The 27,042-nt window shown below is 47.9% G+C and overlaps 1 protein-coding gene across 4 annotated transcripts; it reads left to right on the top strand.

Annotated features, from left to right (window-relative positions):
- Positions 1–12: 12 nt before the first annotated feature.
- On the top strand, positions 13–27,042 carry DEF6 (DEF6 guanine nucleotide exchange factor). Of its 4 annotated transcripts, none has more exons than XR_006697323.3 (11): positions 13–121; positions 12,218–12,358; positions 13,077–13,262; positions 14,931–15,167; positions 15,255–15,401; positions 20,705–20,813; positions 20,963–21,261; positions 22,344–22,510; positions 22,639–22,837; positions 26,167–26,350; positions 26,461–27,042. XR_006697323.3 is itself a non-coding variant. In XM_005553230.4 (11 exons), exons 1-11 carry the CDS (start codon positions 26–28, stop codon positions 26,682–26,684), a joined length of 1,896 nt encoding a protein of 631 aa, XP_005553287.2. In that variant the 5' UTR covers positions 13–25; the 3' UTR covers positions 26,685–27,042. The 4 variants fall into 4 exon arrangements, 3 of the variants coding, with proteins under 3 accessions (XP_005553287.2, XP_015305015.2, XP_073894418.1); XM_005553230.4 differs by having other exon boundaries at positions 26,167–26,257; XM_015449529.3 differs by lacking the exon at positions 13,077–13,262 and having other exon boundaries at positions 26,167–26,257.

Raw genomic sequence — 27,042 nt, 5'->3', positions numbered from 1 at the left:
CCCCAGCCGGGCGGGCGCCTCAGCCATGGCCCTGCGCAAGGAACTGCTCAAGTCCATCTGGTACGCCTTTACCGCGCTGGACGTGGAGAAGAGCGGCAAAGTCTCCAAGTCCCAGCTCAAGGTGAGGGGCACCCAGGGCCCAGGGGAGGAGGGCAGATGCACCACACCAGCCCTTGCCGCCTGGGAGCCAGGTGTGGACACTGTGCCACTCCAGGGGCACCCAGCCATCCAGTGTCCCGGGCCCAGGGTCAGGGGGTTGGTCCTGGGTAACTGGGCCAACATAGCCTGGTCGATGCCGCTGCCCACCCTCCAGAGACCTAGTGAAGTATGCGCAGAAACCTTGTGCAGAACTGGGCCCCACAACTGGAGGCCAGGGGTTTCTGAGGGCCATCATGGGGTTCTGAGGGCCAGGAGCCAGGCCACATCCCAGACTCCATGTGATGAGCACACACATCTCCACAGAGTCATGCTTGGGCACGCAGTCTGCTCTTTCTTGCCGCTTCCTCCTGACTTTCAAGAGAAACAGCCAGTACTTGGCAGTCATTTCCTTTGGAGCTGAGAGAGGCATAAAGGGGCCGCCCCCAGTCCCAAACCAGTCTGGCCTGCCTAACCCTGCCCCCCAGGTGGAAAAGAGCTGCGGAGTGGGTGAGGACTGAGGACCCTATTATACTGCTACCCAGCTCACCCCCCTATCCCCTACACATACCGGGTTGGTAAACTTACCTTAGGCCTTGAGACCTCAGGTAGGGAAGGGGTGGAATCTAAGCCCGGAAAATCCCCATCAATGATTGTCCTGAAGTCAGTCATCTGGCCTAGACAATTTCTGGAAGACTGAGGAGTTTTTCTCTCTCTTCCTCTAGTCGTCCATTAGTGCTGCCTTCCCTACCCTAGTTAGTGGGGAGGAAGCAAGGCCCTCAGCCACTAGAACCAGTGAACTCTGGGGGAAAGGAGCAAGGTAGGCCTCAGCTCTCTTGGACCTGCCATAGGGGTGCCTTCATTCACTCTGCAAGTACTTGAGTGCCCCTTGTGGGGCTCTGTGCCTGGCATGTGGCTAGGCACTAAACTCCTGGTATCTCCCTACCCCATCCTCCAAAGGAGATGTGTGTGTCTCAAGGAAATCTCCATTCTTAATGACCGAGGTAGAGGGTGCCTGGGAGATGAATGGGACAGAATAGTTACTGTGCCCCACTACAGTTCCAACCCCCGACTTTACTGAACTTGGACGTGAGGAACTTGAATATCCCAGACTTGAATATATAGAACGAGGGTTCCCTCTCTCAGAGAGTTGGTCCCCAGTTCCCATGCAGGGAGTGGAGCTTCTGAGCACTGCCAGAGCAACTGGCAGGGTTCTTGCCTGTTGAATATCCCAGACTGGTCCTATGTTACAGTTCCTTACCTGGATTTGCGAAAATCTAATAGATGATTTCACTCCCCCAGGAAGGAGAGCCCACTACCATCTTTTGTCACCTGGGGAGAACTTCCTAACAGATTCTTCCTTACATCCTATTTAAATCTCTTGTATTGTAGATCATGTCATTTGGTTGGGTTCTCAGTATAAATGGAAAAAAGCTGATCATCCAAAATCCATTTCTGCAAACTCTGTATCCCACCCCTATCTCCCACCCTGCCCCTTTAATATCTTGCCAGACAATACCAGCCCCCGTGGCTCTTTGCTTCCAGGGTAACATTTTTCACCTCCGTATTACCTGTGGCCCCGAAACCTCTCCAGGCTCTCTCTGCCCTTCACATATGGAAGGTACAGCCTTTAACTGGCTTCCCTTTTCCTGGTGCCATCAGCCAGTAAAACTTCCTAGCTTGAGCCTCTGTCTTGCCCTCTAAAAGGGCCAGTACCCACTCCCTCACCCCCATAGGTTGCGTATTTCTAGGGAAATACTTCATGGAGAGCTTGCATGCTTGAACTGTCCACTGTCTGTACCTCATCACAGCTCATATTGAGCCTAATGCCAGCAACATCTGTGGTCACACAGGATCAATGATAGAGTTCACTCCTACTTGACAGAAAAGTTGTCCACTCTGGAAGCCTGAGCTAACAGTGGGAGTCTCAGGGGCCAAGTGGGGGTGGGGCAGAAATGGCAGGGCTCCGTTCAAGCCCATAATAGTGAATATTGGAAGGGGAGGAAGTAGTGATAGTGTCGAGGGGTGGGGATTCCAGCAAAGCAAAGGAGTAATAGAGAAGTGGTCAAAAGGCAAAGGAGGAAGCAGACGAGAGAGTTATACAAGCAGGGCCCACCTCTCCCCTGAAAAGACTTGGGGCTGAGGGAAAAGACCTTGGAGTCAATCTGGTTTTTTGTTGTTGTTGTTTTAGAGATGAGATCTTGCTCTGTCACTCATGCTGGGTACAGTGGTGCAATCATAGCTCACTACAGCCTCAAACTCCTGGGTTCAAGCGATCTTCCTACTTCAGCCTCCTGAGTAGCCGGGACTACAGGCACGTGCCACCGTGCCTCGCTAATTTTTTTATTTTTTATTTTTTAGAGCCTGAGTCTGATTATGTTGTCCCGGCTGGTTTCAAACTTCTGGCCTCAAGTGATCCTCCGGCTTCTGCCTCCTGAGTAGCTGGAATTATAGTCTTGAGCCACCTCACTGGGCTGGTTACTAAAACCATCCCTAGCCGTAGGGTCCTGGGTTGGGACCTGGCAGGAGACCTGCACTAGCCCAGGGCAAGATGTGTCGGTGGGTGACATTTGCCACTTCTCCTCTAATGTGTTGGTAGAGGGGCTCCCAGTGGCTATCCTGGGCAAACCCATGATGAGGCCAGAGGGTAGGAGGAAGAACAGCATGTCCTCTGAGAAAAGCCCAAGGAGTGGGGTTGTTTCTCCTGGAGAAGAGAAGGCTTGAGGGAAAAAACAGATACTTCTTCCTCTCTTTGAATTCTTGAAGAAAGCACAATGGCTTCGTCCAGTTGGGTTGAGAACAGAGAAAGTAAACCAATAGGAACGGCACTCCTGCCCAGGATGGGTTTAGGTTGAACACAAAACTTCCCAGGAGTTGAGGGCTGTGAGTTTTTGCAAGGTTCCCAGAACCACTTCTAAAAACATTTAAAAGGTAGCCATCCTGACAGAGGGCTGTAAAGAGGGGAGCCTTTGGGAATGATGTGTGTCCTACTGACCACACCCTCTTCCCCAGGGGAGCAGTTTTGATTTCGGGACTAGTGGAGGATCAGTTGATAATTTGGCCTCCTTCCCCCCTGACTATCAGGCAGTGGGGTGAAGGGTATGTAGATGGAGCAGTGTGTCTCTGGTTTGATGAGGATCTTAAGGAGGCACCAGGCCTACCACTTCCTCCTTGACTGACAGGAGCTGGGGGAAGGGAGGGAGGGTAGACAGGGTCCCTCCAGTCTCCTGCACCTCCAGCTGACATTCAGAGCATTCCTGGAGCCCAGAGTGAGACTCTTGCCCACTGAGAGTCAATGAGCTTCAGGTTTTGCCGCCTCCGGAGAGGGACAACCACCTTCTCCTTAATGGAGGAAAAGTTAAGAACAGCTCCAGTCCAAAAACCTGCTGGCTAGGATCATCAGCTTTGTCCTGACCCCTGTGTGCTACTGGTCTCTCCAAGCTAGGATTTGTGGGTAGGGAAGGGAGGATGATTTAATGATGTGCAGAGCACTTGACTCAGAACCACACAGGCTTGGATCCGTACTGCTCCCCATCTGGGTGACTTTAAGCAAGTCACTGTCCGTCTTCAGTTTCTCATCTATAAACCAGGGGATTGATCACCAAGTCATCCAGCCAGCCTACAAAAATAAAGAATAAATTCTGTACCTCAAATAGGTAAAATTGGTCTGTGATACAGCCTCTCCTTTCCCTTAACTGGGCCTCTGTCTCCTCTGACGCCCACACCCAACCCCGCCAGCCCCCTCTCAGAAGGTGGCACGGCTAATCCAAAGATTCCCACCTTTTAAAATTTCCAGTGTTACTCCATGATAGTAGTTATGCTTTTCTAGTAACTCACTAGAATACATTTGGTAACTCTTAAAAGGAGCTGTGTCTTTTTTTTTTTTTTTTTTTTGAGACAGAGTCTTGCTCTGTCACCCAGGTTGGAGTGTAGTGGCGTGATCTTGGCTCACTGCAACCTCCACCTCCCAGATTCAAGTGATTCTCCTGCCTCAGCCTCCCAAGTAGCTGGAATCACAGGTGCCCACACCACGCCCAGCTAATTTTTGTATTTTTAGTAGAGCCAGGATTTCACCATGTTGGCCAGGCTGGTCTTGAACTCCTGACCTCAGGTGATCCGCCTGCCTTGGCCTCCCAAAGTGCTGCGATTACAGGCATGAGCCACCGCACCTGGCTGGATCTGTGTCTTTTAAAAGGGTCACTTGGAACCTAGATTCATTTAAAGACCTTGCTGGGCACCGTGGCTCACACCTGTAATCCCAGCACTTTGGGAGGCCATGGCAAAATAATCACTTGAGTCCAGGAGTTTGAGACCAGCCCTGGCAACATAGCAAGACCCCAACTCTACAAAAAACGAAAAATTTAGGCATGATGGCGCGTGCCTATAGTCCCTGCTACTCCGGAGGCTGAGGTGGAAGGATCGCTTGAGTGGGAGAGGTCAAGGCTGCAGTGATCCATGGTTACACCACTGCATTACAGCCTGGGCAATAGAGTGAGATTCTTTCTTTAAAAAAAAAAGTCAATTTAGGAGCGAAATCTTCCTGAAATTGTTGCTGGGTGCTTTTATGGATTCCCAAACCCTGGGGTTCCTGAAGGCTGGAAACTACAGAATCAGTTCTTGCTGACTGTTGCCAGCATGGACCTGACACCCACACTTGAGTTTTTAGGATCCCCAGTCCCCACATCTGAGTTTTAGAGGATCCCTCAAGTCCCGAGAGGAGAACTACTCCCCTACATGCCTCCAGAGGAAAGAGTGAATAGATGAAGCATCTCAAATGTCAGTGACTGCCAACTCAGAGGCCAGGGGCTCCCTGGGTTTGTGGAGACTGTGGGAGTCCTCTCTGAGGAAACCCGAATGGCTGCTTGTGAAAACTACACCTGGACCCCACCCCTGGAAACTCTGAGTCAGTAGGTCTGGGCTGGGCGGGCATGTTTCAGTTTCACCAGCTCCCTGGGTGATTGTGGTGCTCAGCCAGGGCCAGTGCACTGTAGAGATCAAGAGCAGGACTTTGGAGTCAGACCTTGGGCAAGATGCTTCCTCTCTTTGAGCCTTGATTTCCTCATCTGTAAAATGAGGATAATGAGAGTGCCCTCCTCCAGGGCTGAGGATTGATGGAGATCTGCAAACAAGCTCCTGCTCACAACTCCTCCGTCACTGTCATTTCCTTTCCAGCTTGACCCCTCCCCTAGTCACACCCTCTCTCCACCCCCAACCCCTACCGCACCCAGGAACAGGAAGCTGACAGTCTGAGGTCGGCCCAGCTCTCTGGAGAGAGGCCCTGAGTGTCTGGGCATTTAATTCTTCCTTGTCCTGGTATCTGACAGCTCGCAGAGGTCAGAGTCTCTGCCCTGGGCTTTTCAGAATCCAGTGGCAAAAGTGCAGGTGAGGTGCAGGTCTTAGGGACAGTACAGGATGACAGAACTAAGCTCAACTGTGCTGTTATGTGGCAGGTTCTGTCCTGGGGTGAGAGGGCATTCATAGATCCTCTCCTAGAACTCTCTTTTTAGAGAGATGAAAACTGAAGCCCAGTAAGGCTAATATGCTCAGTGGGATTTAGTCAATCTCTGGCTTTTGTATTTTGTCTGCTTCTTCCCATGAAGTGTTTAAGTTCATTCAAGAGATATTCATTGAGCATCCATTAGGTGCCAGGCCCCCTGATACCACAGTGAAAAAAACGCAAACATTTCTACCCTTGTAGTGCTGACATTCTAGTCAGAGGAGGCAGATAATAAACTAAATGAAATGTACAATATGATGAAAGATGATACATGACATGGAAGAAAATAAAGCAGAAACGGGTAGGGATCATGGAGGTCAGGCAGGATTGGGTTACAGGTTTAAATAAGGCGATCAGGCCAGGCAGGGTACCTCACACCTGTAATCTCAGCACTTTGGGAGGCTGAGGTGGGTGGATCACTTGGGCCGAGGAATTCAAGACCAACCTGGGCACCTTGGTGAAAGCCCGTCCCTACAAAAAATACAAAAATTAGGCCCAGCACGGTGGCTCTTGACTGTAATCCCAGCACTTTGGGAGGCCGGGGTGAGTGGATCACCTGAGTCAGGAGTTCAAGACCAGCCTGGCCAATATGTTGAAACCCCGTCTTAGGCCGGGCGCGGTGGCTCAAGCCTGTAATCCCAGCACTTTGGGAGGCCGAGACGGGCGGATCACGAGGTCGGGAGATCGAGACCAGCCTGGCTAATACGGTGAAACCCCGTCTCTACTAAAAAATACAAAAAACTAGCCGGGTGAGGTGGCGGGCGCCTGTAGTCCCAGCTACTCGGGAGGCTGAGGCAGGAGAATGGTGTAGACCCGGGAGGCGGAGCTTGCAGTGAGCTGAGATGCCGCCACTGCACTCCAGTCTGGGCGGCAGAGCGAGACTCCGTCTCAAAAAAAAAAAAAAAAAAAAAAAAAACAAGAAACCCCGTCTCTACTAAAAATACAAAAACTAGCTGGATGTTGGTGGTGGGCACCTGTGATCCCAGCTACTCAGGAGGCTGAGGAAGGAGAATCGCTTGAACCCGGGAGGCAGAGGTTGCAGTGAGCCGAGATCATGCCACTGCACTCCAGCCTGGGCACAAGAGCAAAACTCCATCGCAAAAAAAAGAAAACACACACACACATACACACAAAAATTAGCCAGGTGTGATGGCGCACACCTACAGTTCCAGCTACTCAGGAGTCTGAGGTGGGAAGATCACCTGAGCCCAGGGGGGTTGAGGCTGCAGTGAGTTGTGATTGTGCCACTACACTCCAGCCTGGGCAACAGAGCGAGACTCAGTCTCAAAAAGTAAGGTGATCAGAGGATATTCCACCTGGTCAGGGAATACACATTCCCTGAGAAGGTGACATCTAAGTAAAAACAGGGAGGAGGAAAGGGTTTGAGCCATGCAGTGACCCGGAGAGAAATATTCCAGGCTGCAGGAACAGTAAGTGCAAACGTCCTTGGGCAAGAATATGCCTGACCTGCTGGAGGAACATTAAGGAGGCAGAGTGGCTGGAGGCAAGTAAACAAGAGGGATGAGGTCAGAGAAGGTGCAGCAGGCCAGGTCACATGGGGCCTGGAGGCCTGTAGAAGGACTCGAACTTTTACTCTGAAAATTATGGGAAACCATTGGAACATTCAAGTTAGACTTTAGGAGTCAGAAAAATTCAGTGAATGGGGGACGTTATACTACCTTTGGAGTCAAGGTTGAGATTAGACTCATTGCTGCCCTCAAGGAATGTAGAACACCCAGAAATGCTCACACAAACAGTGAACAGCAAAAGAATATTATTATAGAGCAACTTAATAGGACAAATTAGTATCTGTGGTTAATGGCACCCTTTTTCATCCCTATTGTTTTAAATTTTATTCTAAAGACAATATATGCTCCTGGTTTAAAAAAAGAAAACACACAGAAGAATACAATGTTAAAGAAGAAATTCAGGGCTGGGCTGTGGTGGCTCATACCTGTAATCCCAATACTTTAGGAAGCCGAGGCAGGAGGATCGCTTGAACCCAGGAGGGCTTCTCCTGCCTCAGCCTCCTAAAGTGTTGGGATTACAGGTATGAGCCACCATGGCCTGGGCAATATAATGGGAACTCATCCCTACGAAAAAAAAGAAAAATTTTTTTTTTTTTTTCCCCAGAGAGAGTATGGATTTGTCACTCAGGCTGGAGTGCAGTGGCACAATCTTGGCTCACTGCAGCCATGATTTCGTGGGCTCAAGCAATCCTCCCACCTCAGCCTCCTGAGTAGCTAGGACTACAGGAGTGTGCCACCACACCCGGCTAATTTTGGTATTACAAAAAAAATTTTTTAACTTAGCTGAGCATGGTGACGCATGCCTGTAGTCCCAGTTTCTCGGGAGGTTGAAGTTGGGGGATCGCTTGAGCCTGGGAGGCGGAAGCTGCAGTGAGCAGAAATCATGACACTGCACCCCAGCTTAGACAACAGAGCGAGACCCCATCTCTAAATAAATAAACAAAAATAAAAATAAATTTATTGTAAAATTAAAACATGTTAGTGGTAAATTTTTTTTGGGGGGGGGTGTGTGTGTGTGACAGAGTCTCACTCTGCCGCCCAGGCTGGAGTGCAGTGGCACTATCATTCCTGGCTCACCACAACTTCCACCTCCCAGGTTCAAGCAATTCTTCTGCCTCAGTCTCCCTGTAACTGGGATTACAGCTGCCTGCCATCACACCCGGCTAATTTTTGTATTTTTAGTAAAGACGGGGTTTCGCCATGCTGGCCAGGCTGGTCTCGAACTCCTGACCTCAAGTGATCCGCCCACCTGGGCCTCCCAAAGTGCTGGGATTACGGGTGTGAGCCACCACGCCTGGCCAATTTTTTTTTTTTTTTTTTTAAATTTTGAGATGGAATTTCATTCTTGTTGCCCAGGCTGGGGTGCAATGGCACGATCTCGGCTCACTGCAACCTCCACCTCCCAGGTTCAAGGGATTCTCCTGCCTCAGCCTCCCAAATAGCTGGGATTACAGGCACCTGCCACAATGCCCGGCTAATTTTTTGCATTTTTTGTGGAGACGGGGTTTCAACGTGTTGGCCAGGTGGGTGACCTCAGGTAAGCCACCTGCCTCGGCCTCCCAAAGTGCTGGGATTACAGGCTTGAGCCACCACACCTGGCCCCAAAAATTTTTGAAGTAAAGAGGAATATAATGTTGGCTGGGCACAGTGGCTCATGCCTGTAACCCTAACACTTTGGTAGGTCAAGGCGGGCGGAACACCTGAGGTTAGGAGTTTGAGACCAGCCTGACCAACATGGCGAAACCCCGTCTCTACTAAAAATACAAAAATTAGCCAGGCATGGTGTGGGTGCCTGTAATCTCAGCTCCTCAAGAGGCTGAGGCTGGAGAATCACCTGAACCCAAGAGGTAGAGGTTGGGGTGAGCCGAGATCATGCCATTGCACTCCAGCCTGGGCAACAAGAGCGAAACTCCATCTTAAAAAAAAAAAAAAGATGAAAATTCCTCCCCTCACTCTGGAGGGGTGATCACTGTTAATAGTAAGCGAATCTTCTAGATTCTTTCTGTATACAAATAAACAGGTTGAACCGTATGAAATTTCTGACACTTGATTGTTTTGACCTACTAAAATACTAGTTTTATATAATTCGACCTAATCTTTGCATGTGTATTTGACAAACATTCTGTAGCTTGCTTTTTTTACATGCCAGTGTAGTATGCATATCTTTCAATGTCTGTTCATACAAACATAATAAAGATCACCCACAACTTTTATTAAGCAGGGCACTATGCACCAGGTACTCTTCACTCAAAACAGCCTTTGGAGCAGACCCTATCATTATCCTCACAGAAGAGGAGACTAAGGTGTTGGAGAATTAAACATTTGCCCACGAGCACACAAGTGGGAAAAGTGAAATCTTTCCAACTACACACAGTGGTTCCTGACATAGTATATCTGTTTCTTACTGAAGGAGCCTCAGTTTGTCTCCAATTTTTCATATTATAAACAATGCTTAATGAGCATTCTTGTAACGTATATCTCCCATGGGTGTCTGTGGGTTGGATGATTAGAAATTCTGGGGTGGCTGGGCGCAGTGACTCACGCCCTGTAATCCCAGCACTCTGGGAGGCTGAGGCGGGCAGATCTCCTGAGGTCAGGAGTTTGAGACCAGCCTGGCCAACATAGTGAAATCCCATCTCTACTAAAAATACAAAAATTAGCTGAGCATGATGGCACGCATCCATAATCCCAGCTACTCAGGAGGCTGGGGCAGGAGAATCACATGAACCTGGGAGGTGGAGATTGCAGTGAGCCAAGACCGCGCCACTGCACTGGGCGTGCAGTGAGAAATTCCATCTCAAAAGACCGCGCCACTGCACCTGGGCGGCAGATTGAGACTCCATCTCAAAAAAAAAAAAAAGATAAGGACATGGGTAGTTTGAAAAGAGGCCAAGAAACAGCAGATGAGAATATATAAAACTTGAACACTTGTCACTTCAGAAGTGGTCAGTGTATGCTGGCATTATTCTCTTGAGGTGGTCACCCTGGGTTTTAAGTACTAGGCATTCAGCCAGTGGCACCCCTTAGAGTAGGGATTGGTATCCTGTGACCACAGATGTGTTAAGAAGACTTTCCTGGAATTAGTGATAAAAACTCACATGGCTTAAGGGAGAGGGGATTTATTGGTTCACATAACCAAAAACTCCAGGGATAGCTGCCCAGAGGGAAATGAGGGAAAAAAAGGAAATGCTCCCTTCCTGGGATCTCCCACTTCCCAGTTTGCCAAGGAGAACTGAGCCCCAGGAGAACACTGAGGCAAAGTCTCAATACTTTCTCCCCCTCCTCTCTGAAAAGAGAATAAAATGAAGGCTTGGCATACACACCATCTCGGAGACAGTGCCAGCTCCTGCCTCCAAGGAACTGATTCCAAGGTGAACTGCTGGTGGTGGAAGAAGTCCTTCAATACAGCATGTATTGGTTGCACTTGATGTACAGAAGAGGACATAGATGCTGAGGGACATAAAGATAAGCAGAGACCTTGTCTCCAGAGTTCACAATCCAATGGAGGAGGGAGACTTGACATCAATATTCTAGTAGGAAGGCAACCTGTGAACCAGGCACATTTAGTTTCAACCTCAGCTCTGCCATTTACTCTTAAAATTTCCAAACCTCTGTATCTTCACCTGAAAAACAAGCTTAATGGTATTTGTGTATATAGGTGATTGTGAAGACTAGAAATGGGGTATAAAAAGTGCTTTGACTGGGTGTAGTGGCTCATGCCTGTAATCCCAGCACTTTGGAAGGTCCAGGTGTGAGGATCACTTGAGGCCAGCAGTTCAAGGCCAGCCTGGGCAACACACCCAGACCTCTGTCTCTACCAAAAAAAAAAAAAAAAAAAAAAGTTTTGGCCGGGCATGGTGGCTCAGGCCTGTAATCCCAGCACTTTGGGAGGCTGAGGTGGGCGGATCGCCTGAGTTCAGGAGTTCGAGGCCAGCCTGGCCAACATGGTGAAACCCTGTCTCTATTAAAAATACAAAAATTAGCTGAGTGTGGTGGTGGGTGCCTGTAATCCCAGCTATTCAGGAGGCTGAGGCAAGGGGATCGCTTGAACCCAGGAGGTGGCGGTTGTAGTGAGCCAAGATCATGCCATTGCACTCCAGCCTGGGTGACAGAGTGAGACTCCGTCTCAAAAAATAATAATAATAAAACAAAATAAAAATTTTAATAAAAAAAACCACCTCCTACAGTGACTGGCATATGGTGAGTGTGCAATAGTGACTAGTGACTTTTTAATCATTCACACTGCCTGTGACAATAGGTATAATAGAATTACCCCCAAGGCGATTTTATTTTCACCAGATTTCAGATTTCAACCCCTTTATTCTAATATCATGGATTTGTTCAACAAACCCAAATTTCCCCTGCACACCATTATGACCACTATCCCTTCTAAGCCTTGCCCTCTCCACGTCATGGGCCATTTTTCATGACCCTTCTTTGAGCCCTCTCCTCTCCCAGAGCAGACACACTTAGGTGATAGGCATACTGCAGCCAGAACACTGAGTCTTTGATGGAAACCATGATAAATTGGCAGCTTCTGCCCTGGGGTAGCAGACCAAGTCCCTGCAAACCCTGCAAACTGTCCAGCATTGTGGGAAGCACTTGGGCTTTGGAATCTGACAGAGCTGGATTTGAACTCCAAGGTGTTCACTGTGGGTCTTTTGGCAAGGTACTGAATCCCTTGAGCCTCAGTCTCCCTGTCTGTAGAAAGAGGACACCAATACCTAATGAAGTGGCTAAGAGTATAACTGCATGGGTTTGAATTCCAGTTCTGCCAGTTGTGACCTTGGGTGAGAAATATCTCAGGGCTGCAGGAGTTTTCATCTGTAAAATGGGGATGTGAGTAGTTTTTATGGTGGGTAAGCAGATGATACGTAAAGTGCTTTAGCCCAGTGCTTGGCACATAGTATTTAAGTTTTAGTTATTACTGAACTGAACCGTGTGTGTAGAGAACTCAGCCAGGATGGGGTGGGGACAAGCAGAGAGGTGAGGAGCAGTCCTCTGGCCTAGTTTTGGTTGGGGTACAGAAAGACACACTGCCACTACTCTATCTCAGGTGCTGTCCCACAACCTGTACACGGTCCTGCACATCCCCCATGACCCCGTGGCCCTGGAGGAACACTTCCGAGATGATGACGACGGCCCTGTGTCCAGCCAGGGATACATGCCCTACCTCAACAAGTACATCCTGGACAAGGTGGGGCCCAGCTTGTAGGGGGCATCTGTAACCTCTCCCCACTTCTCCAGCCTGGCCAGCAGCCCAATACCTTGCCACTCCAACTCTTTGCCCCTGCCATAAGCTCCTACTTCTGCCTGCTGTGTCCATGCCTGCTGTCCCATCATATCCCTCACATCCCAGCCACCTGCCTCCTTCCTGTCCCCCTCAACTCACCTTCGGTGTCCCTCATCTCTAATGAGGTGGGCCGCACCCTACCCATAGCCTTCCACCGAACACCTGCCTGGCCCTCCTCCAGCTTCCAGCTATAACCTCTACAAAGGGTTCACTGAACACCTGCCCGGCCCTCTTCCCGCTTCCAGCTATAACCTTTATAAAGGGTTCTCCACCCTTCCCAGACTGTCCCCCTGACCCCCCCCAACTCCTCCAATCTGTCACTGTCTTTCCAGGTTCTTGGCTCTTAGCTTCCTGCTGGGTTTCTCTTCCTTTCTCCTCTGGGCTGAAAGACTAGAGTTACTCTGTTGTCAGGGGGCCTGGGGGTTGTGGGTGTGTTGTGGGGGGTGGAGTGGTTGGAACCAGCTAGTTACCTGGTAATCAGCTCAGGGATCCCTTGAGTTAGGGCCCTGGACTTGGCCAGGTGGGGAGCAGGGGCATAGATGAACCCCAGAAACCCAGCTGGAGCCTAGTGTCGTGGTAGAGCAGGGATATGCAGCCAGCTGATTTGCAGCCCTGGTGGCAGGTGGAGGAGGGGGCTTTTGTTAAAGAGCACTTTGATGAGCTGTGCTGGACCCTGACGGCCAAGAAGAACTATCGGGCAGATAGCAACGGGAACAGTATGCTCTCCAATCAGGATGCCTTCCGCCTCTGGTGCCTCTTCAACTTCCTGTCTGAGGACAAGTACCCTCTGATCATGGTTCCTGATGAGGTGAGGGTGATGGCAGCCCCAGGGACTGAATCACTTGGGACCAGACCTAAGCAAAACCATGAATGAGACCAAACCACCTTTGGTACCTCCCACATCCCTTTCTTTCTTCACTGTCTTCCCATGCTGGTATCTGTCCTCACCCAGCTGTCTCCAGATGCCTAGAACTGCCTGTGTCAGAGTAATTGTGCCTTCTTCCAGGAAAACTGAAATTACACTTTCATGAGGGTTCTGCTGGTCCTCACTGTAGGAAAATGATCTGCACATTCTGTTTACACAGAGATCTAAATGCCAGATACATTACTGAGCATTACTGGCAATCTAGGAAGGGTGCTTTTTTTTCCCCCTTTACCTTTTGCCACTTCTTCCAGGACAGGAAGGATGCTTTACAAGGCAAAGGGAGACCTTTCTGAGACAGGAGGTTACTCTGGTTCCAGATTTTCCCTTTCTGCCTTTCTTCTGGAAAGCTAGGACAGATTCAGCTAAAAGACCCAGGGAGAGGACATCCTGGGAGGAGAGGGCATCCTGGGAGAAAAGGCCAGGAATCTGGTCCCTACCTCCTCACTCCTGGGTGAAGCCAGGGAAGGCATTTTCCCATCCACCTGCACGCTCCCTCTTATCCTCATTTCCCTCCCCTGCCCATTTGGCCTTGTGACCCTTTAGTCTTTTTGGTGGCTGTGGAGATGCCAGGGTGACTTTAGGTCTCTAGAGTGGGGTTTACAGGAGAAGGAACCTCTGTACTTACAAGAAGCCCTAGCATGTCAAGCTCCACTCACATTTGTTCTGGCTTCTGTTTGTGGGAAGGGTGATGAAGGGAACCATCTGAGCCCTGAACCAGTGCCCTCTACTAAATGCCCAAACAAGACCCAGGAGCCCCCAGAAAGTCCTAAACAGAGTGTCCCAAAAAGTTGCTGGGGCAGGTGAGGGACATGTGTCCATCTGCACGGACACTTGGCTGGCTGCCCTTGTTAGACCCCTGCCAGTCAGGGCAAGGTGGCCTCTCGGAGGCCAGGTGGTTGCTTGCTTCTGTGATCAACATACAGAGTTAACAACTGCAGCAGGATGTACCCCAGCCACCACTTCCGGTTCCTCTGTAACAGGTTTCCTGTCCCTGCCCAGCTTACCTCTACTCCCCACTCCCCACTACCTACCCCTACCCCAAATCCCCTTCCCCTCCCACAAGGGAAGGATCCCCAGGGTTGGTGATTGGGGCTTGCAATAAGGACCTGAATGGGATTCAGGAGATCAGAATCAGGTTCTGGCTGCCCCCAGTTTGCTGTGTGACTTAGAGCCAGTCACTTCCCTGTTTAGGCTTTGGTTTTGTCATCTGCAAAATGAGTGATTGGATGAGAGGGCCTTGACACTTTCTGTGGTTTATTGCCTCTTCCTGGACCCCAGATCTCAGGTCCCCTTCACCTTGCCCTTAAGATAGGAAGGAGTGGGACGGGAGGTTGTGGAGGGGGAGAGAAATTCGGAGTTGGGGTTGGGGCTCCAGGATCCTCTCCCAGGTCTTTTCCCTGGTCTCCATAGCATTTGGTCCTCTGGCCCCCTCAACTGTCTGTCCCCTGTTTCCCTCTGCCCAGGCTCTGGGAGCCAGATAGAGCACTCCCTGGTGTTGGTGCTGGCAACACCGCCTGCTGCAACTACCAGGCCTTCCTTCTCCTGTTCCAGGTGGAATACCTGCTGAAAAAGGTACTCAGCAGCATGAGCTTGGAGGTGAGCTTGGGTGAACTGGAGGAGCTTCTGGCCCAGGAGGCCCAGGTGGCCCAGACCACCGGGGGGCTCAGCGTCTGGCAGTTCCTGGAGCTCTTCAACTCAGGCCGCTGCCTGCGGGGCGTGGGCCGGGACACCCTCAGCATGGCCATCCACGAGGTCTACCAGGAGCTCATCCAAGATGTCCTGAAGCAGGTCAGCCAAACTGGGAACTAGGGGAGGCGCACAAGGTGCAGGGCAAAGGGGGGCCTGGGAAGCCTCTGACGTAACTCTGGCTGGCAGGGTTACCTGTGGAAGCGAGGGCACCTGAGAAGGAACTGGACCGAACGCTGGTTCCAGCTGCAGCCCAGCTGCCTCTGCTACTTTGGGAGTGAAGAGTGCAAAGAGAAAAGAGGCATTATCCCGCTGGATGCACACTGCTGCGTGGAGGTGAGGGGCAGGATGGGGGTGGAGGACACCTCAGGGCCCAGAGCGTCCTCAGGGGCATGAGAAGACAAGGGGGTCAGGAGAGGGGCAAATGGAGAAAAGCCACGGTGACACAAATTCTGCTTAGATTAGTGTGACCCAAATATATCTGGATGCCTCAAGGCCATTCTCATCCATGTCAGCACTTAAAACTAAAACTGTAACTCAAACACCAAAGTAATTGGTGAATAATATGGAATTTGCTCAATATTTCAGAGGAAGTGGCTTATATCTATACTACACAGCAAATCTTTCTAAAAAATCCCTTTTAAAGGTTTTTCTTCTTCACCCATATTCCATTCTCTTTAGCAACTCTATACTTCCCTATTCTCCCTCCACACCCCTCTGCTCTGTCTTCCCCTTCTGTTTCCTCCCTTGTGTTCATTACTATTTTAGAGGCTTAAAACACAAGCCTCTTTACTATTTTAAATAATATATATATGTGTGTGTGTGTGTGACATGAAACTTGCCATTTTAACTATTTTAAGTATACAATTCAGTGGCATTAAATACATTCATGAAATTAAAAAATTATTTTGATATACATCAGATGTACATATTTTCAGGGTACATGTGATAATTTAATACATTCACATATTTTGTAAAGATCAAATCATGTCATTGGGTATCCTTTACCTTAAATATTTCTTTATGCTAGAAACATTCACATTATTCTCTTCTATTTTGAAATATACAATAGATTATTGTAAACTATAGCCACCCTACTGATCTATCGAAATCTAGGTCTTATTTCTCCTATCAAACTGTATGTTTATACCCATTCATCAACCTCTCTTTATCCTCCCCCGACACTTCCTGGCCTCTGGTAAGCACTAATATACTCTCTGTCTTCATGGTGATCCACTTTTTTAGCTCCCACATATAAATGAGAACCTGCAATAGTTGTTTTTCTGTGCTTGGCTTATTTCACTTAACAAAATGACCTATGGTGCCATCTATGTTGCTGCAAATGACAGGATTTCATTCTTTTTATGGCTGAATAATATTCCTTTATATATATCACATTTTCTTAATCTATTTATCCATTTATGGACACTTAGGTTGATTTCGTATTTTGGCCATTATGAATAGCTCTGCAGTAAACATGGGAAGGCAGATATTCTTCAATATATTGATTTACTTTCTTTTAGATATATACCCAGCAGTGGAACTTCTAGATCATATGATAGTTCTATTTTTAGTTTTTTGAGGAACCTTCATACAGTTTTCCATAGTGGCTGTACTAATTTACATTCTCACTAACAGTGTATCGGGGTTCCCTTTTCTCCACATCTTCTCCAGCATCTTTTTACAGAAAAGATATTCTTGACCAGGCACAGTGGCTCAGGCCTGTAATCCCAGCACTTTGGGAGGCTAAGGCAGGTGGATCACCTGAGGTCAGGAGTTTGAGACCAGCCTGGCCAACATGGTGAAACCCCGTCTCTACTAAAAATACAAAAATCAGCTGGGCGTGGTGGTGGGCACCTGTAATCCCAGCTCATCGGGAGGCTGAGGCAGGAGAATCACTTGAACCTGGGAGGTGGAGGTGGCAGTGAGTCGAGATTGCACCATTGCACTTCAGCCTGGGCGACAAGAGTGAAACTCCATCTCCAAAAAAAAAAAAGATGTTCTCTATTTTTTTTTAATAAAAAGCCATTTTAACTGGGGGTGAAATGATATCTCATTTAGTTTTGATTTGCTTTTCTCTGATAATTAGTGACACTGAGCATTTTTTCATATCTCTGTTGGCCGTTTGTGTGTCTTCTTTTGAGAAATATCTATTCAGATCTTTTGCCCATTTTTAAATTGGATTATTTGGTTTTTGCTATAGAGTTGTTTGAGCTCCTTATATATTCTAGTTATTAATCTCTTGTCAGATGGATAGTTTGCAAATATTTTCTCCTATTCCATGGGTTGTCTGTTCACTTTGTTGATTGTTTCCATGGCTGTCCTGAAGCTTTTTAGCTTGATGTAATCCCATTTTTCTATTTTTGATTTGGGTGCCTGTGCTTTTGAGGTCTTCCACAAAAAATCTTGGCCCAGACCAGTGTCCTGGAATAGTTCTCCAATGTTTTCTTCTAGTAGTTTCATAGTTTCAGGTCTTACGTTTAAATATTTAATACATTTTTATTGGATTTTTTTTATATAGTGAGAGATAGGGGTCTAGTTTCATTCATCTGCATATGGTTGTTTAGTTTTCCCAGAACCATTTATTGAAAGGAATGTTCTTTCCCCATTGTGTGTTCTTGGCGCCTTTGTCAAAAATGAGTTCCCTGTAAATGCATGGATTTATATCTAGGTGATCTATTCTGTTCCATTGGTCTTTGTGTCTCTTTTTATGCCAGTACTATGCTGATTTGGTTACTATAGCTTTGTATTACATTTTGGTATTTTGTTTTATTTTAGAGACAGAGTCTTGCTCTGGTGTCCAGGCCGGAGTGCAGTGGTATGACCATAGGTCACTGCAGCCTAATCTCCTTGGGCTCATGGGATCCTCCTACTTCAGCCTCCTGAATAGCTGGGGCTACAGGTGTGCACCACTGTGGCCAGTTTGTAGTGTATTTTGAAATCAGGAAGTGTGATGCCTCCAGCTTTGTTCTTTTTACTCACAATTACTTTGGCTATTTGAGGCCTTTTGTAGTTCCATATAAATTTTAAGATTTTTTTTCTATATCTATGAAGATTACCTTTGCTATTTTGATAGAGATTGCACCAAATCTATAAATTGCTTTGGGTAATAGTGTTATTTTAACAATATTAATTCTTCCAGTACATGAGGATGGGATATCTTTCCATTTTTTTGCATCCTCTTCAATTTATTTCATCAGTTTTATAGTTTTTCTTGTATAGATCTTTCACTTTGGTTACATTGATTCTTAGGTATTTTACATTCTTTGTAGCTATTGGAAATGAGATTGTGCTTCACTTCTTTTTCAGATTGTTTGCTGTTATTGTATACAAATGCTACTGGGTTTGTTTTTTTTTTTTTGAGATGGAGTCTCGCTCTGTCGCCCAGGCTGGAGTGCAGTGGCCAGATCTCAGCTCACTGCAAGCTCCACCTCCCGGGTTTATGCCATTCTCCTGCCTCAGCCTCCCGAGTAGCTGGGACTACAGGCGCCCGCCACCTCGCCCAGCTAGTTTTGTATGTTGAATTATCCTGCAACTTTACTGAATTCATTCATCAACTCTAACAGTTTTTTGTTGGAGTCCTTTTTTTTTTTTTTTCTTGAGGCAGAGTCTCACTTTTATCGCCCAGGCTGGAGTTGGAGTGCAATGGCGTGATCTCGGCTCACTGCAACCTCCCATGTTCAAGTGATTCTCCTGCCTCAGCCTCCTGAGTTAGCTGGGATTACAGGCACCCGCCACCACACCTGGCTAATTTTTTTTTTTTTTTTTTGGTATTTTTAGTAGAGACAACGTTTCACCATGTTGGCCAGGCTGATCTCAAACTCCTGACCTCAGATGATCCACCCGCCTCGGCCTCCCAAAGTGCTGGGATTACAGGTATAAGCCACCACGCCCGGCCTTTTTTTTTTTTCTTTTTCTTTTTTTTTTTTTTTTTTTAAGAGAGAGACAGGATCTCATTGTATTGCCCAGGCTCATCTCGAACTCCTGGCCTCAAGCAATTCAACCACTTCAGCTTCCCAAGGTGTTAGGATTACAAGTGTAAGCCACCACACCCCATGGAGTCTTTAGATTTTTCTAAGTATAAGACCATGCCATCTGCAAACAAGGCTAATGTGACTTCTTCATTTCCAGTTTGGATGCCGTTCATTTCCTTGTCTTGCGTAATTGCTCTGGCCAGAACTCCCAATATTACGTTGAATAAAAGTGGTAAAAGTGGGCATCCTTGTCTTGTTCCAGATCTTAGAGGAAAGGCTTTCAATTTTTCTCCGTTTATTACAATGTTAGCTGTGAGTTTGTCATAGATAGCTTTTATTATTTTAAGGTATGTTCCTTCTATACCCAATTTTTTTAGGGCTTTTATCATAACACAATGTTGAATTTTTTTAGAAAGCTTTTTCAGGGTCTATTGAAATGATCATATGGTTTTTGCTCTCAGTTCTGTTACTATGATGTGTCATGCATATTGATTTGTGCATGTTGAACCATCCTTGCATTCCTGGGATGAATCCCATCTGATCATGGGGAATGATCTACACTCACAATATTGTACAACCATCACCACTATCTATTTCCAAAACTTTTTCATCACCCCAAACAGAAACTCTGTACCCACCAAGCAGTAACTCCTCATACTCCCTGACCCCAGCTCCTAGTAACCTCTATTCTGCTGTCTCCATGAATTTGCCTTTTCTAGGTATCTTACATAAATAGAATCATACCATATTTGTCCCTTTGTATCTGGTTTCTTTCACTTAGAAATGTTTTCAGGCTTCATCTATGTTGTCAAATATATCAGAATTTCATTCCTTTTTAAGGCTGGATGATATCCCTAATGGTGTGTGAGGATCCCAATTTCTCCATTTCCTTACCAACAGTTGTTTTTCATTTAAAAAAATTATCATAGCCATCCTAGGATCCGTCTAATTTTGTCACATAAGGTGTTACTGTGTAAAGGAATGCAGATCTACGCAGAAGTCCCAGCCTCATCACTAACAGACTAACAGTGTGAGGTGGACAATCCTGGAGCTCTTAGTGCCTCAGTTTCTTCCTCTGTAAAGTGGAGCTAATAATGCCTGCCTGGCTAGGCTGTATAGGTGGAGTGAAGATAATGATGCATATAAAACGTTAGTACAGACTCTAGAATGTGGTAGCTATTATTTTCCACAGAATGTAAGCTTAGTGGAGGCAGAGATTTGGTCTGTTAGGCACACCTTAGTATCCCAACCCCTGGAGCAGTGAGTGGCACTCAGTAGGCACTCCAAAAATATCTGCAGAATGAATTAATTAACTCTTAACAAGCAGGGCTATGTCGAAGTGCGTTGTCATGGATAGTGAGGACCCTGTTACTGGCAGTGTTCAAGCGTGATCTGCATAAACACTGAGTGGCGACTATGTACTGGGCCCCGTGAAATAATAACAAGATGAAAACGCACCCACCTAGCCTTCAAAGAGCAAAGGCTACAGAGTTGTGGGGACATAAGTCCCCCATAACTTACGATGCAAGCCATGCAGGCTCCTGGCAGAGTGGGGTCCCCAGGGAAGATAGCCAGGAGGGCTAGGGGCTTGAGCTGGAGCATCCTTGGGGCAGGTGTGGCCCTGACCCAGTGAGGCTAGCCTGGCTGCCACCTACCCTGTCCCAGGTGCTGCCAGACCGCGACGGAAAGCGCTGCATGTTCTGTGTGAAGACAGCCACCCGCACGTATGAGATGAGCGCCTCAGACACGCGCCAGCGCCAGGAGTGGACAGCTGGTGAGTGCTCGCTAGGTGGCTTGGGTCTGGCTGGTCCTTAGGCGCCTCATCTGGGAAAAGGGGTGATAATACTTTGTCCAGCGGGAGGTTGGAGAGTGGACTCGGGCCGTGTGCGAGGATCCGACTGACCCGCTCCCGCTCCTCGGCAGCCATCCAGATGGCGATCCGGCTGCAGGCCGAGGGGAAGAAGTCCCTACATAAGGACCTGAAGCAGAAACGGCGCGAGCAGCGGGAGCAGCGGGAGCGGCGCCGGGCGGCCAAGGAGGAGGAGCTGCTGCGGCTGCAGCAACTGCAGGAGGAGAAGGAGCGGAAGCTGCAGGAGCTGGAGCTGCTGCAGGAGGCGCAGCGGCAGGCGGAGCGGCTGCTGCAGGAGGAGGAGGAGCGGCGCCGCAGCCAGCACCGCGAGCTGCAGCAGGCGCTCGAGGGCCAACTGCGCGAGGCGGAGCAGGTGGGGTTCGCTCCTGGCGCGGGGGACTGGACCGGCGGGCTGGGAGGCTGCGGGGCGGGCCAGCGGGGGAGCGCCAGGGGCGGGGCCTGGGCAGAGGGCGGAGCTCCTGGGTTGAGGGGCGCGCACTGGGGTGGGACTTGGAAAGAGGGATTGTTGGGACAGAGTCCGCGGGTTTGAAAGAGATTTGGGATGGAGCTTCCGCCGGGGGCAGGGCCTGAGGCTAAGGAAGGGGTGTGGGGCGAGGTCCAAGCCGGTGGATGGATGGGGCCTGGTTCGGAGACCTTGGCTGTGGGTTGGGGCTTGGACAGAAGGAGCCGTTGAAGACCGTGTGATTGGGGATTAGATTGGACCAAGTTTGGACTAGACTTGAACTGAGTTTACAGTGAAACCAGTTTGAGAGGCAAGCGGGACGTGTATGGAGGCGGACTAAGCGTGCAGAGGCAATTAGATTTAGGATTTAAGAAACCTGGATCTGGAGTCAGAAACATGTAGATTCAATCTTAGCTCTGCTTCTTACGAGCCCCGTGATGCCAGGCAGGCTCATTTTACTGAGCCTTATCTGTAAAATGCTAATGCTAATAGAACTTTGCTCACAGAGGTACGGTGAGGGTTAAATGAGGAAACACTTGTAGTAGTGTCCAGTAACTTTTCGTTGTTATAATTGGGTTATAGTCACCTCCTTCCTAGCAGCAGCCATGATTATAACATATTGTTATATATTATAATAATTATTAAGCTAGTGCTAGGAAGGAGATGACTATATTTTTATATCTTATTTAATTATATAATGTTGTTTAATTACATATTATATAATTATGATTAAGGTTGGTACTAGAAAGGGAATACCTTTAGCCCGTTTCCCCCAAGTGGCATCTGTTCACTGACCATTATCTGTTCCAGTCAGGCTCTCAGAAAGGGGTCAGATCAGGAAACCCCAACATGAAGGCGTTCCCCAGACCGTTACCCCTAGGCAGCTTAGCAGAGTCCTGGGGAAAGAAGGGCAACATGCCCACCCCCTCCTCCCCTGCCCCCACGTGCCCCTTTTGACCTGGCTCTGGGTCCACCACCTCCCCACTCCACAGGCCCGGGCCTCCATGCAGGCTGAGATGGAGCTGAAGGAGGAGGAGGCTGCCCGGCAGCGGCAGCGCATCAAGGAGCTGGAGGAGATGCAGCAGCGGTTGCAGGAGGCCCTGCAACTAGAGGTGAAAGCTCGGCGAGATGAGGAATCTGTGCGACTCGCTCAGACCAGGTAGGCCTGAGGAACTTCTTCAGGTTCTCCCACCACCCCTCGTGGAACCCACCCCAATTTTCCTGCTTGCCGCGCACCTGCAAGGTGCCTTGGCACTAGAGACCACACAGTACACACTCGCCCGGCAGACTGCTGGAAGAGGAGGAAGAGAAGCTGAAGCAGCTGATGCAGCTGAAGGAGGAGCAGGAGCGCTACATCGAACGGGCGCAGCAGGAGAAGGAAGAGCTGCAGCAGGAGATGGCACAGCAGAGCCGCTCCCTGCAGCAGGCCCAGCAGCAGCTGGAGGAGGTGCGGCAGAACCGGCAGAGGGCTGACGAGGATGTAGAGGTGAGGCCTGGAGTGGGATGGGGTGAGGCTGGAAGGGTAAGCTCATTAGGGCACAGACTGTGGGGCCAGGCTGCCTTCCCTGAAACCCTGGCCCTAGCAGCCGCTAGCTGTGCGACTTTGGACAAATTCCCAAACTTCTTGGAGTTAGTCTCTCGCCTGGGAAAGGAAACTGGTAATAGCGTTGTTATGAAGATTAAATGAGATGATACACGATATTTAGTATGTAGTAAGTGCTGAAGAAACATTTGCTGCTATCTTTGTTCACATTATTATTAATCTGGGCAAAAATTTTTCCTTCTACCCTTCCAAGCCCCTGTCTTGCTATCCTTGTACTTTGGTTCTACTCCTTGGAGCCTGAATCTCCATAAATTCAAACACAGAAATATGTAACATAGAAAGGGAAAGTTCCTCCATGCTCCCCCCGACCTCACAACCACTGCTAATGGCTCCGTGAAATGTTGAACAGAGGTTCTTGGATTAGGTCCTGGAAAGGTGGTGTAGTGCAGTGGCTTAGAGCTCAAGTGTATCCCTGGGCAAGTCACTTAACCTCTTTTGAACCTTTTTGTTGTTAACTTCTGCTCTGGAAGTTAAATAAGATAATAAGCACGCTTAGCACGTCTTAGCTGCTCAATAAATGGAAACTATTTTTTTTATTATTATACTTTAAGTTCTAGGGTACATGTGCACAACGTGCAGATTTGTTACATACGTATACATGTGCCATGTTGGTGTGCTGCACCCATTAACTCGTCCTTTACATTAGGTATATCTCCTAATGCTATCCCTTCCCCCTTCCCCCTCCCCACAATAGGCCCCAGTGTGTGATGTTCCCCTTCCTGTGTCCAAGTGATCTCATTGTTCAGTTCTCACCTATGAGTGAGAACATGCGGTATTTGATTTTCTGTTCTTGTGATAGTTTGCTGAGAATGATGGTTTCCAGCTGCATCCATGTCCCTACAAAGGACACAAACTCATCCCTTTTTATGGCTGCATAGTATTCCATGGTGTATATGTGCCACATTTTCTTAATCCAGTCTGTCACTGATGGACATTTGGGTTGATTCCAAGTCTTTGCTATTGTGAATAGTGCTGCAATAAACATATGTGTGCATGTGTCTTTATAGCAGCATGATTTATAATCCTTTGGGTATGTATCCAGTAATGGGATGGCTGGGTCAAATGGTATTTCTAGTTCTAGATCCTTGAGGAATCGCCACACTGTTTTCCACAATGGTTGAACTAGTTGACAGTCCCACCAACAGTGTAAAAGTGTTCCTATTTCTCCACATCCTCTCCAGCACCTGTTGTTTCCTGACTTTTTAATGGTTGCCATTCTAACTGGTGTGAGATGGTATCTCATTGTGGTTTTGATTTGCATTTCTCTGATGACCAGTGATAATGAGCATTTTTTCATGTGTTTGTTGGCTGTATGAATGTCTTCTTTCGAGAAGTGCCTGTTCATATCCTTTGCCCACTTTTTGATGGGATTGTTTGGTTTTTTCTTGTAAATTTGTTTGAGTTCTTTGTAGGTTCTGAATATTAGCCCTTTGTCAGATGAGTAGATTGCAAAAATTTTCTCCCATTGTGTAGGTTGCCTGTTCACTCTGATGGTAGTTTCTTTTGCTGCACAGAAGCTCTTTAGTTTAATTAGATCCCATTTGTCAATGTTGGCTTTTGTTGCCATTGCTTTTGGTGTTTTAGACATGAAGTCCTTGCCCATGCCTATGTCCTGAATGGTATTACCTAGGTTCTTCTAGGGTTTTTATGGTTTTAGGTCTAACATTTAAGTCTCTAATCCATCTTGAATTAATTTTCATATAAGGAGTAAGGAAAGGATCCAGTTTCAGCTTTCTACGTATGGCTAGCCAATTTTCCCAGCACCATTTATTAAATAGGGAATCCTTTCCCCATTTCTTGTTTTTGTCAGGTTTGTCAAAGATCAGATGGCTGTAGATGTATGGTATTATTTCGGAGGGCTCTGTTCTGTTCCATTGATCTATATCTCTGTTTTGGTACAAGTACCATGCTGTTTTGGTTACTGTAGCCTTGTAGTATAGTTTGAAGTTAGGTAGCATGATGCCTCCAGCTTTGTTCTTTTGGCTTAGGATTGTCTTGGCAATGTGGGGTCTTTTTTGGTTCCACATGAACTTTAAAGCAGTTTTTTCCAATTCTGTGAAGAAAGTCATTGGTAGCTTAATGGGGATGGCATTGAATCTATAAATCACCTTGGGCAGTATGGCCATTTTCACGATGTTGATCCTTCCTATCCATGAGCATGGTATGTTCTTCCATTTGTTTGTGTCCTCTTTTATTTCACTGAGCAGTGGTTTGTAGTTCTCCTTGAAGAGGTCCTTCACATCCCTTGTAAGTTGTATTCCTAGGTATTTTATTCTCTTTGAAGCAATTGTTAATGGGAGTTCATTCATGATTTGTCTCTCTGTTTGTCTGTTATTGGTGTATAAGAATGCTTGTGATTTTTGCACATTGACTTTGTATCCTGAGACTTTGCTGAAGTTGCTTATCAGCTTAAGGAGATTTTGGGCTGAGACGATGGGGTTTTCTAAATATACAATCATGTCATCTGCAAACAGGGACAATTTGACTTCTTCTTTTCCTAATTGAATACCCTTTCTTTCTTTCTCTTGCCTGATTGCCCTAGCCAGAACTTCCAACACTATGTTGAATAGGAGTGGTGAGAGAGGGCATCCCTGTCTTGTGCCAGTTTTCAAAGGGAATGCTTCCAGTTTTTGCCCATTCAGTATGACGTTGGCTGTGGGTTTGTCATAAATAGCTCTTATTATTTTGAGATACGTTCCATCAATACCGAATTTATTGAGAGTTTTTAGCATGAAGGGCTGTTGAATTTTGTCAAAGACCTTTTCTGTATCTATTGAGATAATCATGTGGTTTTGTCTTTGGTTCTGTTTATATGCTGGATTACATTTATTGATTTGCATGTGTTGAACCAGCCTTGCATCCCAGGGATGAAGCCCACTTGATCATGGTGGATAAGCTTTTTGATGTGCTGCTGGATTTGGTTTGCCAGTATTTTATTGAGGATTTTTGCATTGATGTTCATCAGGGATATTGGTTGGAAACTATTATTATGGTTACATTTTACCTTTGGGAGGTCCATGAGTCCCATGAAATTGGAGGCAAACTCTATTCATGTATATATTAATAACTCTTCATGAGCATACATGGTTCTTCTCTGGGGAGATGATCAGTAGTCTTGGTCAGATTTTAAGCAGCCTGTGAACCTGAAAAGATCAAGACTCCATGCCATGGATGATGGTTCTGATCACTCCCCACTGGCCCTGCCCCCACAGGCTGCCCAGAGAAAACTGCGCCAGGCCAGCACCAATGTGAAACACTGGAATGTCCAGATGAACCGGCTCATGCATCCAATTGAGCCTGGAGGTGAGAAGGGATAGACTCTGGAGCTTTCCCTGGAGCTGGGCGAGAGAAAAGAGGGAGAAAGGGATACCTCCAGATCTCCTAGGGCCAGCAAAGGTAGGACTGGCAGTCAGGAGGCTCCCCTCTCCTCCAAGGGCTGAGGCAAGGCCCCTTGCCTCTCGCCTTTGCATGCCTTTCTCCTTACTTGCCTGCCTTCTCTCTGCCAGATAAGCGTCCGGTCACCAGCAGCTCCTTCACAGGCTTCCAGCCCCCTCTGCTTGCCCGCCGTGACTCTTCCCTAAAGCGCCTGACCCGCTGGGGATCCCAGGGCAACAGGACCCCTTCGCCCAACAGCAATGAGCAGCAGAAGTCCCTCAACGGTGGGGATGAGGCTCCTGTCCCGGCTTCCACCCCTCAGGAAGATAAACTGGATCCAGCACCAGAAAATTAGCCTCTCCTAGCCCCTTGTTCTTCCCAATGTCATATCCACCAGGACCTGGCCACAGCTGGCCTGTGGGTGATCCCAGCTCTTACTAGGAGAGGGAGCTGAGGTCCTGGTGCCAGGGGCCCAGCCTCCAACCATAAACAGTCCAGAATGGAACCTGGTTCACCCTTCATACCAGCTCCAAGCCCCAGACCATGGGGACTGTCTGGGGTGTTGATCCTTGAGAACTTGCCCTGTGCTTTAGACCCAAGGACCCAACCCCTGGGCTGGGAAAGAGTGAACAAGCAAGCTGGGGCCACCTGCCCCCAGGTGGCCACCAAGTTGTGGAAGCACATTTCTAAATAAAAACTGCTCTTAGAATGAA

This window comes from Macaca fascicularis, chromosome 4, assembly GCF_037993035.2.
Source record: "Macaca fascicularis isolate 582-1 chromosome 4, T2T-MFA8v1.1".
In the NCBI taxonomy this organism is placed as follows: Eukaryota; Metazoa; Chordata; class Mammalia; order Primates; family Cercopithecidae; genus Macaca; species Macaca fascicularis.
Note: the sequence above shows the minus strand (reverse complement) of the source record. Positions and strands in the feature narration are given on the sequence as shown.

Bases quoted from the DNA above. Each gene is read 5' to 3' on its own strand.
- DEF6 (XM_005553230.4), top strand. From the start codon at position 26: ATGGCCCTGCGCAAGGAACTGCTCAAGTCCATCTGGTACGCCTTTACC. The intron at 122-12,217 runs GTGAGGGGCACC...ACTCTATCTCAG, and splicing joins TCTCCAAGTCCCAGCTCAAG to GTGCTGTCCCACAACCTGTA. The intron at 21,262-22,343 runs GTGGGGTTCGCT...CCCACTCCACAG, and splicing joins AACTGCGCGAGGCGGAGCAG to GCCCGGGCCTCCATGCAGGC.